We start from the raw sequence: 13,741 nt of genomic DNA, 5'->3' as shown, positions 1-13,741 counted from the left end.
GTGAGAAAAGGCCGAGCTTCACCTCGCATCTACCTATTAGCACCCTTAGGGACACTTTTTACTTCGAAAAAACCGATTAAATTAACTATGACCGAACCGAAAGAAAACTTATGGCAACAGAAAGGCCCACTACGTCATTTGTTTGTGCTTTTCTTCTTCATCTCTTAGTTCATATCCTCTTGTTTTTTCGGCTTCATCAAAGAAAAATGACAACCGCACTCACACACAAAAAAAAATGTGCACACCTGTATCCGTCTTGTGCGCCGTCATCATCAGGTGTGAATTTAGATGTGAACCAAATCCGCACAGAAAAAGTAAACAGATCCAGCGACGTCTCGTTCTGTCAGTGCGGTTGTGATTGTTTTTCCGCTGCTCCGTCGTTCCACAAACCAGCAGTCATCAGTAGCCATCATCAGAGTATAGAGCATAATATTACTGTGTGAAGCGAGTAGAGAGTCTCTGTGGTTTTTGATAGCAGCAGTCAAGACGAGGATTAGCAGTGATAACGAAAAGCATCATTTTCAGTCAGAAAGTGGAACTTTTTCATTCTAGATTCGGTTCTACCGGTTGAGTTGGAATGTTGCCGCACTATTACCGTACGGATTCTGTCCCGAGCTGGCACTGACGGTGAGTTTTTCCACGGTGTTCCACTTTACTTCGCCAGTCGACAGCTCTGGAAGTGATGATAAATTATTGATTTTTCTTGGGTCTTTTTAAAGATGGTAAAAAGTCTTCCTAAAATAGAAGTAACATTTGCGCTGTTTGCTTATTTCGGTCGAAACGAGCTTCCCATGTTCGGGTTCGGTTTAATTGCGTATCAGTTGACCTCGTTTCCGGGACCGATCGTAAATCAAGGTCCCCCTATTGGAAGTATGGGAAACTGTCTGAATCATCTTTTAGCTGCATCAGACTGCGTCGCATAGGGAGTCGATGTCGGAACCTGCATTGTAATTATTTAAATTAAAATCGTGAGGTTTGCTAGGTGTTAGATCATGCAGCGAGGTGTGTGCGCTTGTTTGTAGCAGGTGATTGGATTTCTTGCAAAGCTTACAACTCTCGACAGCATAAGCTAGAAACACTCCTGGCGTCAACACATTGAAATTGCGGTCACGTTCGTATTTGAATGAATCGCTTTTTGTTTCTTTTTTGTTTTTTGATTCTCAGAACATGATTATCTTGGATGTTTAATTTTGTGTCGTTCTTGTATGTAACCGTTTAATTGAGCATTAATCTACTGTTTCCTGTTAATGAAAATTACGTTCAATAGTGTCAAACCTTTTAAAAAGCTTTTGAGCCCTGGGTTGGGAATTGGGAACTAGACAACGCGGCAGCTTCGTAACTTGGGCTTCTCATAAATTATCATTTAATAATTTTTAGACGTTAATTTTTAATCTATTCTTTTTTTTACAGATTTCCTAACATTTGACCTGCAAGCAATATGAGGCACCGATACCCACGAGGTCACTTCACTAACAGCAAAACCATTTGTTACTCTTCAGCAAATAAGCAAGACTGATTTACGTTAACCAACACACACTAAGCAATTTAGTAAATTCAATCCAGCTATCCCAAGCGCTCCGAGCAAGCAATCTACTTAAACCGGACTTCTAATGTCCTACGCAAACGGTACCCAGCTCAAGTCATCCTCCGCTACCACAGCGGGTAGTGGAGGGACAACCAATGGCACCGGTGGCTCTGGACCACCTCGTCATCCCCCGCCACCAGGACGTCCCCAAAACTACACCATCTACAGTAAAGATTCCGATCGGCTACTCTGGGAAATGCGAGCGATCAATCACCGAACGCCAAACACAACCCCTGCCAGTACCGTGCTCAATTCACCGGATCTTACAGATCTGGACACGAAAATGCGCTACCAGCACAGTACCCTGATGCAGCACCATCAGATTAAGGTCGGTCGCAGCCCGGTTGGTTCCGGTGGAAACAATGACAGCAACAACTCTACCAATCCATCAAGTCCGACACAGATCGGCGGTCCTGGAGGAGCCGTGCTGTTGGGGGGACACCAAAGCGGTCGGCAGCAACAGTTCTCTTCGTTTTCTATGCTGTCCGACGGAGATATTGTTGTGTTCGATGATATCGAATCGGGTGGTGGTTGGAGAATGAGTAGCAGTCGGGATATTCTGGGGAGCTCTCCGGTTCCTTCCGAGAGTGAGGAAGGTTGCGGTGATGGTGGTGGAAGAGAAGACGAAAATGAGAAGAAATACTACGACGTGGATAGTACGAAGGTACAGCGCATTATCGGAGGGCTGACGATTGCAGAGTATGAAGGATCGCCGCGGAGGTTCGGCCCCATAGACCGGAATGATGTGAGTCCGCATGGTGGTGCTGCAACAGGGAGGACATCCGCGATGCCGAAACCTGGATTTCCTAAGGTGAGAGTTTGGGTGTCTGTTATCAAATTATTACAACGGTAATGAAAGTTCGGAATTAACTACTAACGAGTGTGTTTGTAATCTAAACAACCAAATTGTTTACAGTGGTACAGTCTTAAGATAGCATTCAATGTTTCTATGCAAGAGCAGGCAATTGCAAGCAAACCTTTGCTGTAAGAGTGCTCTGATCTGAAGTTTTTGATACAAGATATATAATTGTGCACAAAAGCGTACAGTGTGAATAGTGATTCGGTGAGGCCATCTGTGTGACAAAAAATAAACTAAGCGACAAAGTACTTTCTTCCTGATACGAAGAGTGAAAAAACAATAAATATACCTATCAACAATTTTCTCTTGCTGCTCCTATTCCAGCGTGTCATCTCCCCGTGCCCATCGGAAACGCCCCCGGAACAATCCAGCGAGTCCCACCCGGAATTGATCAATCTCAATGATGACAACGAGTACGGCGGCGAAGACCCCGCCAGCGGCCGGAACACTACCGACAGTAAGTTCAACCTATCCTATGCGGACTATTTCGCCACTAACAATGACCTGGACGAGGGAGACCGAGGTAACCAGACTCCGACCAACCTGCTACTAACCAGTACCGATGCTGCCGATGACAATGATGGTGGTGCGGTCGATGACTACTTCTTCGCTTACGCTACTACAACTACTACTAACCGGAATGCTCAAAGTAACGCCTACGTCGGTCAACGATTGGCTACCAAACAGCGTCGGCGGGAGTGGGAAGCCGATCCATCCTCTCCGAGTCGTGACGACGAGAATCAGGACGATCAAGACCGGAACGCTACCATTGGTGCTCATCTTAGTAACAACTACCCGTACTATCAAAAGTACAGTAACACTCATTATCGTTATGGTGTCGCCAGCGTGCAACAAACCGAACTTCACAATCAACAACGTTACTATCATTCTCATCAAGGTCATTATCAAGGTTACGGGTCAGTCAGTGGTGGTGGTGGTGATGGTAGGGGTGGGGAAGCACAGGACATTGAACTGTACATTGAGCCTGGCAGCGGTGTCGAGTCCGAATTGGACCAACAACATCAGCAGCAACATCAACATCCACTGGACGACAGCAAGTTAAGGAATTTCACTCTTTCGCCGGAAACGACCGACTATGACTCAAACTGTGGTGATCTGGATTCGGAGGTGTCTTTGCGATACATTGGCAATGAATACGGTTGGTAGTATTGGTTCTGGTTTCGCATGACGCTTAGTTTTGTTTAAGTTTGTTGTAATTAGTATCAAGTTGACGATCGTAATCATGAACCACCTTCATTTATCTCCTGCAGGACTTTCGGGCGATTTGAATGGTCTGTCCGGTCACGTGGGAAGCGGAGGTAATGGTGACTCGGGAACCGATTACGGTCGTCTGTACAGCAGTATGCCAATCCTGGAGGATGGACTGTCCAGTGGGCATGCTTCCGATACCGAGAACAATCTACCTCCTCCCGGATCGGGGATATCGATCGTGATGGACCAACAGTCAGTAAACGTTGGAGCCGACAGCGAACAGGATACAGGTAACTTGCGCATATCTTCCAGCCAATTGGTTGCGACGGACGTGGATCAGTGTGACCAGGTCCAGGAGCTCGATTCGTGTGACGAAGTGCAGGAAGCAATCAAGGATATCAAAGCGGCACTACAAAAGACCAAAATACTGCCTTCCATCGAGGGAACCTCGGTGCTAGTTCCCGATCAGGAGGGAACGAGTTCGATTTCTCCCGTTTGGGTTCCGAGGTTAGAAAAAAAAAACTGATTCTTAACTAACAAGAAAATGACGATTGATATTTCCAGGTCCTACGATAAATCACGAGAAAGTTTAGACTCCGACCAACCAGCAAAGTTACTTAGTGCCGACGAAGAGGAAGCTGATACCGATCTGGAAACAGATCGTCTACTAGGACAGCAGCGACTCGATGAGCATGGATTCGTAGACGAAAAGGTAGGAAGCAACAGTCACTAACTGACAACTCCATATTGTCTTCGTTCTGTCAATGTTTTCATCTTGTGTTCATGTTTCTTTCATCCATCACATTTTTGGGACACTGCCAGCAGAGTTGGACCGAACGACCAAAGATTCGCTCCGTCCGGTCACCCGCGGTACCACTGATCAGCAAAAATCATACAGCAATCCGAGCTGGTCTTGGGACGCAACTGTCGGCAGAATCACCGGTGAACAACGTAGGCATCACGAACCTGTACGGTAACGGTGGATGTGTGAAACTGTCACCGTCCGACGGTGATGAGCTGAAGCAGCTTGCGACGGTGATCGCCGACAGCAGTCCGGAGCATAAAAGTGTGCGTTTATGTTAGGTTCATTTGTTTGTTTTTGTGTGTTTGGAAGTTTTGTAGTAGATCTCAGCATTATAATCAAGTTTGTATTTTTGGCAAAACTTGGTTATGTTGCGTACTATCTTCATCATTTAAAAATATTAATGTTGACGTTTTCCAATTTTAGGATCCCGATAAAAAGAGCAAATGCAAAACTAAAGAGGGTAAGTGAGTTGTTCTTTATTATTAAAAATGATTGTCTCTAATAGGTCGATACTCAAGAATGATTTTAACCAAAATTATCGTAGTTCAGTCACGGACTGACTTTCATACATTCCTTTAATCAGTTGTGATAGTCTGTTGTCTGTGGCTCAGTGTCTTAGCGTAGCCAACATATCAAGAAGCCAAAACAATGACGGCGATATGGATCTACAAAGGTCTTAGCCGTGTTGAAAACAGCATAAAAAAAACTTTCATTCATTATTGATATACGCAAATATACTTTCACATTGAGCTTTCTATCTCCGGACGATAGAGGTGCTGTAATCTGCCTCTTCCTGATATGTAGTCTTCGCTTTTATCTAATCAAATCCAAATTACTCAGAGCTGTGTGTGTTTCTTTTGCACGCTTAACCCCTTTTTGTGGATTTTAAATTGCCTCCCGATGTTGTAAGTGTTCCCCACAATTTTGGTGTACGATTGTGTTATGCACTTGAATGGTGGATCCAAACGGACATTTCTTGTAAAACCTCCTAACACCTACACCAGTGCATAACCTAGTGACCTGCCCCTATAATCCGAATGTACAATACCTCCCCACCTCGCATCTCCTCAGGTCTACTGGACCCAACAGTTCTGATCGAGGGCGTCCTCTTCCGCGCACGCTACCTCGGTTCCACCCAGCTGGTCTGCGAAGGTCAACCGACGAAGTCGACACGCATGATGCAAGCGGAGGAAGCTGTCTCGAGGATCAAGGTAAGTTAGGCTATTGCTTCAATTCTCCGCCATAGTCGCGCTAACCCAAAACAAAATCCCACTTTTCTTTTGAAATTGCTCGCGCGCTTACGCTAACTGAATCGCTGAAGGCTTTGGTAAGACCGCTAGACTTTAACTGCTACCGTTTGCTCGGTAGCTATCACCATACCTCCAATATCTAACCAATCATGATTTTCCGCAGGCACCCGAGGGTGAAACGCAACCCAGCACGGAAGTGGATCTGTTCATCTCAACCGAAAAGATCATGGTGCTCAACACCGACCTGAAAGAGATCATGATGGATCACGCCCTGCGGACGATCTCCTACATCGCAGACATTGGCGATCTCGTTGTGCTGATGGCTCGAAGACGCTTCGTACCGCAAGACACCGGTGATCCCGGAGGTGATCCGGCTGCTCCACTGACAACTGGCCAGCAGCAGGTCACGATCAATAGTAGTAGTAATAGTAATGCAGACGCAGGTGGTGGTGGTGGTGGTGGTGGTGGTAGTAGTCCACCACCGAAGAAACCTATTTCGCGAGGTAACCGGACGCCGAAGATGATCTGCCACGTGTTCGAAAGTGACGAGGCTCAGTTTATCGCGCAATCCATCGGACAGGCATTCCAGGTGGCCTACATGGAGTTCCTGAAGGCGAATGGAATTGAGGATCACAGTTTCATGAAGGAAATGGACTACCAGGAGGTGCTCAATAGTCAGGAGATTTTTGGAGATGAGCTGGAGATTTTCGCAAAGAAAGAACTCCAGAAAGAGGTTGTAGTGCCGAAGGCGAAGGGTGAGATTCTAGGGGTTGTGATCGTGGAATCCGGTTGGGGATCGATGCTACCGACGGTTGTGATTGCCAATTTGGCTTCGACTGGAGCGGCTGCCCGGTGCGGGCAGCTGAATATCGGCGATCAGATCATAGCGATCAATGGACTGAGCTTGGTGGGGTTACCGCTGTCGACCTGCCAGGGTTACATCAAGAATACCAAAACACAGACGGCGGTTAAGTTCACGGTGGTACCTTGCGCTCCGGTGGTAGAAGTGAGGATCAAGCGACCTAACACGAAGTACCAACTCGGGTTTAGCGTGCAGAATGGAGTGGTGAGTGATTTGCGATTGATGAAATTATCCTGGCAGAGTTAATGAACTTTTCTTCCCTCAGATCTGCAGTTTACTGCGTGGTGGGATCGCAGAACGAGGAGGTGTTCGGGTTGGCCATCGAATAATCGAGATAAACAGTCAGAGTGTGGTGGCGGTACCTCATGAGAAGATCGTCAATCTACTTGCGACTTCGGTAGGCGAGGTGAGTAAATTATTTTATTAGGTTTTGATTCTGGAAATCACAATTTCTGTTTGACAACAATGATGAGTGCAAGTTAAAGGCTGTAGGTACTCAAAAGGACCCTAATAAAACCCATTCCTCCCGTTGCATAGATCCACATGAAAACCATGCCTACTTCGATGTTCCGCCTGCTGACCGGACAGGAGAATCCAATCTACATCTAAGTGGACGAATGTGATACGAAGAAAACGTACGGAATACAAAACGCACGATTCGGGAAGAATTGCAAGCAAAGAGGCAACAAACGCGTAATCATTCTTCGCCGGATAACTTGTAAGGGTAAGCAAAAACGCTTTTATGTTGATACAATAATTTTTTGAGGATTAGCCAAGAGATTCGAGAAGAGGTTAGGATTGTTACGTATCATAGATTAACTATTGTAGAGAAAAGTTACAAAACGTTTCGAGCATTGTACCGAGTGGATTTCAAAAGCTCTCCTTGACGAGAACAGATTTCAGAACGCTCGGTTGATTTAGCTCCTCAGCTTGAACCCATCGCTTTCCGGGGGCCTATAAAAACAGAACAAAAAACACTTTCATAGAAAACCTTTCTTCCAGAACATATACATACATAAACACAGTTCTATACTTTTTCTGTACGCGACCAAACTAAAATACTCTTTAAAAATAAAACTGCCCAAATGTACTAAATAATCTAACAACACATAAAAAATCAGGATCAAATCGAACAAAATCCAGAGCAGCTCAGATTTATCCAACGGAAAACGAAAGAAAGCATAAACTTGAAACTCATGGCATTTTTTTTTACTTTATTTTTATTAACGTGACTTTAAAAGTGTTTTTTTTCATTCGTCACGCTAAACTCATGGCATGAGAGGACAAAAAGTAGAAAACAATCGAGAACAATATGTAAACAAATAAAGTATTTATTCTTAGCAATATATAAAAAATACGTATTCATAGTAACACGTCGAAATGCAAAAAGAGAGTTCAGCTTGCGCTTCACTGCTACAACGCGCTGGTAAGCGTACTTATTTATACGTGAGTGTGTCCAGTTATATAGTCACGAACTGGGGGCAACAACTCACGAATATACACAAACTCACGCACGTTGGTGAGCAGCAGCAGCAGCAGCGCGTAGCGACAGGTCTTTACTTACTACTCAAGCAAATGCGAAACAAAGCGAATAAACAAAAAAAAAACAAACCAAGTCAAGCAAGGCGCAATGCAATTCGTCACGAACAGAATCAGAATACTGTATGTTATACACAAGAAACCCAATGATTGAAAATATTTAATGTGATAATAAGCAAGTAATCATCCCAAAACAATCAGCAGCAAGGAAAAACAAGGTTGTTGAGCATGTTTAGTATTGCTGAGGAGGCGCTAATAAATAGAAAAACGTATGAAATTAATTGTTTGGTTTGATTTTTTGAAAATATAGATACGAAAGAAAGCCAACGATGAATTCTTTAGTGGGTGTTGGCACATGCAATCACTCTGAAAATTGATATCCTAACCCTGCGATTTATTCTGATGGTCCCCAACCCCCCTACTCTGACTGAGAGTTCCCCAGTTGCGGAATTTCTCCGGATACCTAGCCCATATAGCTACCGACCATGTCGCGAACGGATAGTCACAGGTGATGGGCCTAGCCTACTCAACGGAGAAATCCGTAGGTGTGCCGTAGTCGGACCGGTGATTGTGGATGGATGGTGTACGACACACTGACGCCTTGACAACCCGGTACTGGTGCATCGATATGAATCAACCGAACTAGTCCCGGGCAGTGGATCTAAACTGCTCAAATGTGATGTCTGTGGTAAACGTTTCAACAAAAAATACTGGCTTCGACATCCCCTAAACACACACCTTTCCGAACCTACATGTGCATGTGATATTTGCGGGAAACCGTTTGCCATACATAGATGTTTGGTACTGCACAAACGTATGCATTCCAAAAAAATACTTCCCTTACGAAATATGTGGCAAAACATTTGTTAACAACAGAAGCCTGATCATCCATAAATGACCTAGCATTATATGGTGGAGGGGGGAGTTTTGTATTTTGTGATGAAGTGTGATGACAGGGGGTAGGGGGTCATGTGCATGCTACATAGCTTTTTTAAAGGGGAAAAACTAACATCGTTTTTTTTATTTTACGGTGACAAGGGGGGGGGAGAGTTACCGTCAAGCTACGTAATTACCATGGAGTACTTAGAGGTTTGTGACGAAATGCTACGATGGGGGAGGGGGGTGTTAAAAATTGCTCAAAAAATGCTACGTCATTTATGGACGGTCCCAAATTGAGCACATTGCTCGTCACGGTGGGAGAGCGTACAGCCGGGGTGGTGGTCTAAACGAACACAGTGTTCATACCGGTACAACTGCGAAGTTTGTTGTAAAAGGTTCCCTAAAATCAACAATCTAATCAGACACCTTTGCGATAGAGCGTTCAAAACCAAGCGACAGCTGGTGAATCACACAAGTCAGGATTCCACGGTGAAGTAGAAGAGTAAAAGACAATTGAGGAAATATTTTTTGTTCTTTAAATAGCCGAACTTACGTTTTCTACAACACTACTGCTTCCTGCTCGATCTGATACAGTTGTCATCTAAGAATCCATTAAAAAAATTTAAACGGGTCCAAATATGTTGAAGTTGATTCTCAAAACGTTCAAACTATCAGAAATACAAATTACCTTCGGTATAAACACGTCATACCAACAGAAATCTTTATTACTTTCCATTCTAATTAGCAGCTAACTTCTCCACATTCCGAACTACCGTCGACGGCCCAGCATGCAACCGCTTGTGCCAGGTCAGATGGCCAACTTGAACAAATGCCTCGCCGCAAACCTCGCACACGTACGGCCGTTCACCGGTGTGAAGGCGTTGGTGCTGCACCAGCACCGATTTGAGGGCGAACGTTTTCGCGCAAAATTCACACTTATGTAAACCGCGTCCGGTGTGCGCGACCATGTGCGTAACCAGCTCGTCCCGACGGGAGAATTTTTTCCCACAAACCGCACACTCGTGCGGTCTGATATTAAAATGTATCAATTGCTGGTGACGGTTGAGGTTACAGTATTGCGAGAATGTCTTCCCGCAGATTTCGCAGCTGTGCGGCCGTTCTCCGGTGTGCATAAGCCGGTGTTTGTCCAACTCGGCGCGAGTGGCGAATACTTTGGAACACACTTGACAGTAATGAGGCTTCTTGCCGGTATGAACTCGCATGTGACGGTAAAGATGGGCTATCTGAATGAAAGTTTTTCCACAAGCACTGCATTCGTGGGGACGTTCGCCGGTATGAGTGCGTTGGTGATGATCCAAATAAAGCTGTCGGTGAAAGGATTTCCCACATTGCTCGCATTCGTACGGTCGTTTGCGAGTATGTGTGACCATGTGTTGCGAAAGCTGAGCTTTAGTAACGAATGCCTTACCGCAAATTTCGCATTTGAACGGATACTCTCCGGTGTGTGAGGCGGTATGATTGATCAGATGATCTTTTTTGGAGAACTCCAATCCGCAGAAAGAACACTGCAACGGCTGCTTGGTCTCATGCGTACGCATATGTTGTGCCAAATAGGTGTAATGGGAGAACCCTTTGCCACAGATCTCGCACTTGTTCGGTCGTTCACCGGTGTGGTATCGCGCGTGGACGGCGAGTCTATCTCGCCGGACAAACTCTTTACCGCAAATATCACATCTAAAAGGCCTGCTGCTATCGGAGTGCACTTTTTCGTGCCGATTCAGATTATACGATTGACAGAATGTTTTACTGCAGACTCCACACTTATACGGATGGTCTTTATCGTGGGTGGAACTGTGCCTCGTAAGGAGGTATTGACTGCGGAATGATTTACTACAGACAGAACACTTGAAGGGTTTCTTGCTGTCAGGGAGTGATAGTTCATGGCCGTTTGATTTGGAGTCTGTCTGCGGATTAACATCCGACTTATCCCTGCAATAAAAGAGTGTCTATCAGTTTGCATTGTCAGTGAAATAAAAAGGAAATCACGAACCTCTGCTCGTGTTTGATTTCGATGCTATGTTGAACTAGATCTGAATGAGGAACTTTGATATCGTGGTTGATTAGTTTGATCGAATCATTCGGGCAGTCAGAACTTTCGTTGGTTATAGAATTTACTACGAGATTCTCTTCCGGCCAAACTTCCATCTTAACCGTGCTGGTTTTATTTTGTTGATCTAGCATTTCTTCGTCAATCGATTCGTTGACTTCCTGGTTTGCTAGAAACTTGAGTTCTTTATATTCTGTAGGCATGTTTGTTAGATGTTTCTTAGCCAGACAATGGCTGGTGTCTGCATTAGAAATTTATTTTTCGGTTATTTGGAATCCTGACTGTAATTTACCTCAATCGAGCTTTCGCTGTTTTTAGCACTGTTCACGATTTCTCGTCTTTCAACAAAGTTCGGCGCTGTTCACTTGAGCAGACATCACGGAAGTAACTAGGTCTTTATCCTAATGTTTGATTCGAGTTTTGTGAAACTGTAGAATAAAACTCGCAAATCAGTACGTAAACTCGTAAATCTGAACAAACTTTGACAGAACATCGAAAACTTTGTTTATCAGATTGCTTTGATTGTCCACAACACAAACAATATACTCATTCAGGTGGGAGCAGTCGCTTCTGTCGGGTGCAGAGTTGCCATATAAGCAACTTTATTTGTATTATACAGATTTTTAACAGTGCACTGATAAAAATCCGAACGTAAATTCCATTTGCTTCAAATCACTTAAAATCTATGTATACTAAGATGTATTTCCTGCCTTCACGACTAATTAAAAACATTGAAAAAATTTTAGACGTCGTTATTAAATCTAGTAAAGCCAACATTTAGTATTACATTCTGTTGCAAAACATAACCTTCTGTTTCGTAAGACTTAGAAACCGATTCTCAGTCTCAGGCCTTGGAACAGATCATTTGTAAGGCTAGCGTTACGCAAGGGGCAGTTCACATCTCTTGTGAACTAAATTTAAAATACTCCTTCAAAAATACATTATTACTTGTAATACATTCAATACGTCAGAAAAGTGCGCCAATGCTTGGAAAATATTCAATGCACATAAAATATTCTAGTCCGGTCTGTCAAACTCAACATCTACTAAATACACCGTTTTTTTAATAAATAAAATTCGCTGATTAAATCTGCATTCTGTACGCACGTACACCAATCATTCCGTTTGTACACGTATCACCAACGTCAAATTGTCTTGATTGCTGCTTCTCTGATTCCAAAGTGTTTGTTGACGAACTCGATGGTCCCAGTGTTGTTCTCATCTGTCTCCCGAACTGCCTGCTTCGCTGGGTGACTTTTGTCCGATGGTTCCGCATGGTGTTGAACGATACTACTTACTCTTACTTTTATTCCTGCGCACCCCTGTTGGTGCAAAGGGCCGTTGTGAAAGTTCGCCATTCTGGGCGATTGCCCGCCATCACCTTGACCTGCTGCCAGGTCAATCTTTCGTCGGACTTCTTTTATTTCCTTGTTGAGGCTGCGCCGCCATGAGCCTCTGCTGGGTCTGCCTCTGCTGCTCCGTGTCCTGCTGGGTTCCAGTCTAACGCTTGCTTGTAGATTTCGGATCCGCCCCTGTGCAGAGTGATGACATCGACGATGGAGCTCAGCATTAGAGATCCAGTTGTGAGGCCACCATGCACGAATTATCTACAGCAGGCATCTACTGATGAAAACCTGCAGCCGTTGCGTGTTCTCCACTGATACGCACCAGGTTTCACTGGCATATGGTAGTACAGATTTTCATATTCGAGTTGAATATTCGGGTTTTGGTGCGTCGACTAATTTGTTTTTCCAGATATTTCTTAAACTCGCAAAAGCAGGCCTCGCCTTCTTGATCCGTGCTCCTATGTCGATCTTGGTGCCTCCATCAGACGCCATTTGGCTACCAAGGTATTGGAAGCTTTCGACATTCTCCACTGCTTGCCCAGCTACCGTAAAGCTGGAAAGGTTGACCGTGTTCATATCCAACGATTTGATCTTGTTGATGTTGATTTTGAGACCTACCGCTGAGGAGCGATCGGCAAGATCATCAAGCTTACTCTGTAAGTCAATTCGAAGTCATTCAGATGCTCCATTGTAATAGGTTGCCACAGTAACCCACGATTTGGTTCGGCTCGCTCCTACCAGGATCTCGTCGATTACGATGAGGAACAGTAGCGGTGATAGAATACATCCTTGCCTAACTCCAGCCACGACCCGGATGGGGTCAGACAAGACACTATTGTACAATATTCTGTACGAAAATACCTGTGTACTGTGCTCCAATTAGACCGATGATTTTCTCAGGGACTCCATTGCGTCTCAGGGCTCCCTACATATTTTCGTGATTGAGACGGTCGAAAGCTATTTCGTAGTCGATGAACACTAAGTGGAGAGGCTCTTGGAATTCATTGACTTGCTCCAGGATGATACGGAGCGTGACAATATGGTGCTACGCACAGGATCGACCGGCACGGAATCCTGCCTGCTGCCGTCGGAGAGTTGCGTCAATCTTCTCCTGTATCCGGTTCAGGATCACTTTGAGAACGATACACAGTAACATGATGCCGCGCCAATTATCGCATACAGTCAGGTCACCCTTTTTGGGTACCTTCACTAAGACGCCTTGCATCCAGTCGGCCGGAAAAATTGCGGAGTCCCAGATATTGTAGAATAATTGTTGCAACAGTTGTGCAGATACTACGGGGTCAGCTTTGAGCATCTCAAGCATGCTTCTATCTCT

General features: G+C 44.7%; 2 protein-coding genes across 9 annotated transcripts; one reads left to right on the top strand and one right to left on the bottom strand.

Moving 5' to 3' along the window:
- Positions 1-379: 379 nt before the first annotated feature.
- On the top strand, positions 380-8,393 carry LOC131695623 (amyloid-beta A4 precursor protein-binding family A member 2-like). 6 transcript variants are annotated; one of them, XM_058984157.1, is made up of 11 exons: positions 380-627; positions 1,411-2,396; positions 2,769-2,901; positions 3,716-4,163; positions 4,221-4,368; positions 4,479-4,724; positions 4,885-4,921; positions 5,533-5,672; positions 5,875-6,777; positions 6,839-6,979; positions 7,111-8,393. In XM_058984157.1, exons 2-11 carry the CDS (start codon positions 1,611-1,613, stop codon positions 7,180-7,182), a joined length of 3,054 nt encoding a protein of 1,017 aa, XP_058840140.1. In that variant the 5' UTR covers positions 380-627; positions 1,411-1,610; the 3' UTR covers positions 7,183-8,393. The 6 variants fall into 6 exon arrangements, with proteins under 6 accessions (XP_058840140.1, XP_058840136.1, XP_058840137.1 ...); XM_058984153.1 differs by having other exon boundaries at positions 2,769-3,603; positions 4,482-4,724; XM_058984154.1 differs by having other exon boundaries at positions 2,769-3,603; positions 5,551-5,672.
- A 1,182-nt stretch (positions 8,394-9,575) lies between these two features.
- Positions 9,576-11,573, bottom strand: LOC131695624 (zinc finger protein OZF-like). Of its 3 annotated transcripts, none has more exons than XM_058984159.1 (4): positions 11,352-11,573; positions 11,003-11,300; positions 9,680-10,941; positions 9,576-9,592 (listed from the first exon to the last, which is right to left on the bottom strand). In XM_058984159.1, exons 2-3 carry the CDS (start codon positions 11,260-11,262, stop codon positions 9,729-9,731), a joined length of 1,473 nt encoding a protein of 490 aa, XP_058840142.1. In that variant the 5' UTR covers positions 11,263-11,300; positions 11,352-11,573; the 3' UTR covers positions 9,576-9,592; positions 9,680-9,728. The 3 variants fall into 3 exon arrangements, with proteins under 3 accessions (XP_058840142.1, XP_058840141.1, XP_058840143.1); XM_058984160.1 differs by having other exon boundaries at positions 9,578-9,592; positions 11,003-11,228; XM_058984158.1 differs by having other exon boundaries at positions 11,003-11,573.
- Between the last annotated feature and the right edge of the window lie 2,168 nt (positions 11,574-13,741).

This window comes from Topomyia yanbarensis, unplaced genomic scaffold, assembly GCF_030247195.1.
Source record: "Topomyia yanbarensis strain Yona2022 unplaced genomic scaffold, ASM3024719v1 HiC_scaffold_480, whole genome shotgun sequence".
Classification (NCBI taxonomy): domain Eukaryota; kingdom Metazoa; phylum Arthropoda; class Insecta; order Diptera; family Culicidae; genus Topomyia; species Topomyia yanbarensis.
This window is presented reverse-complemented; position numbering and strand designations above follow the sequence as displayed.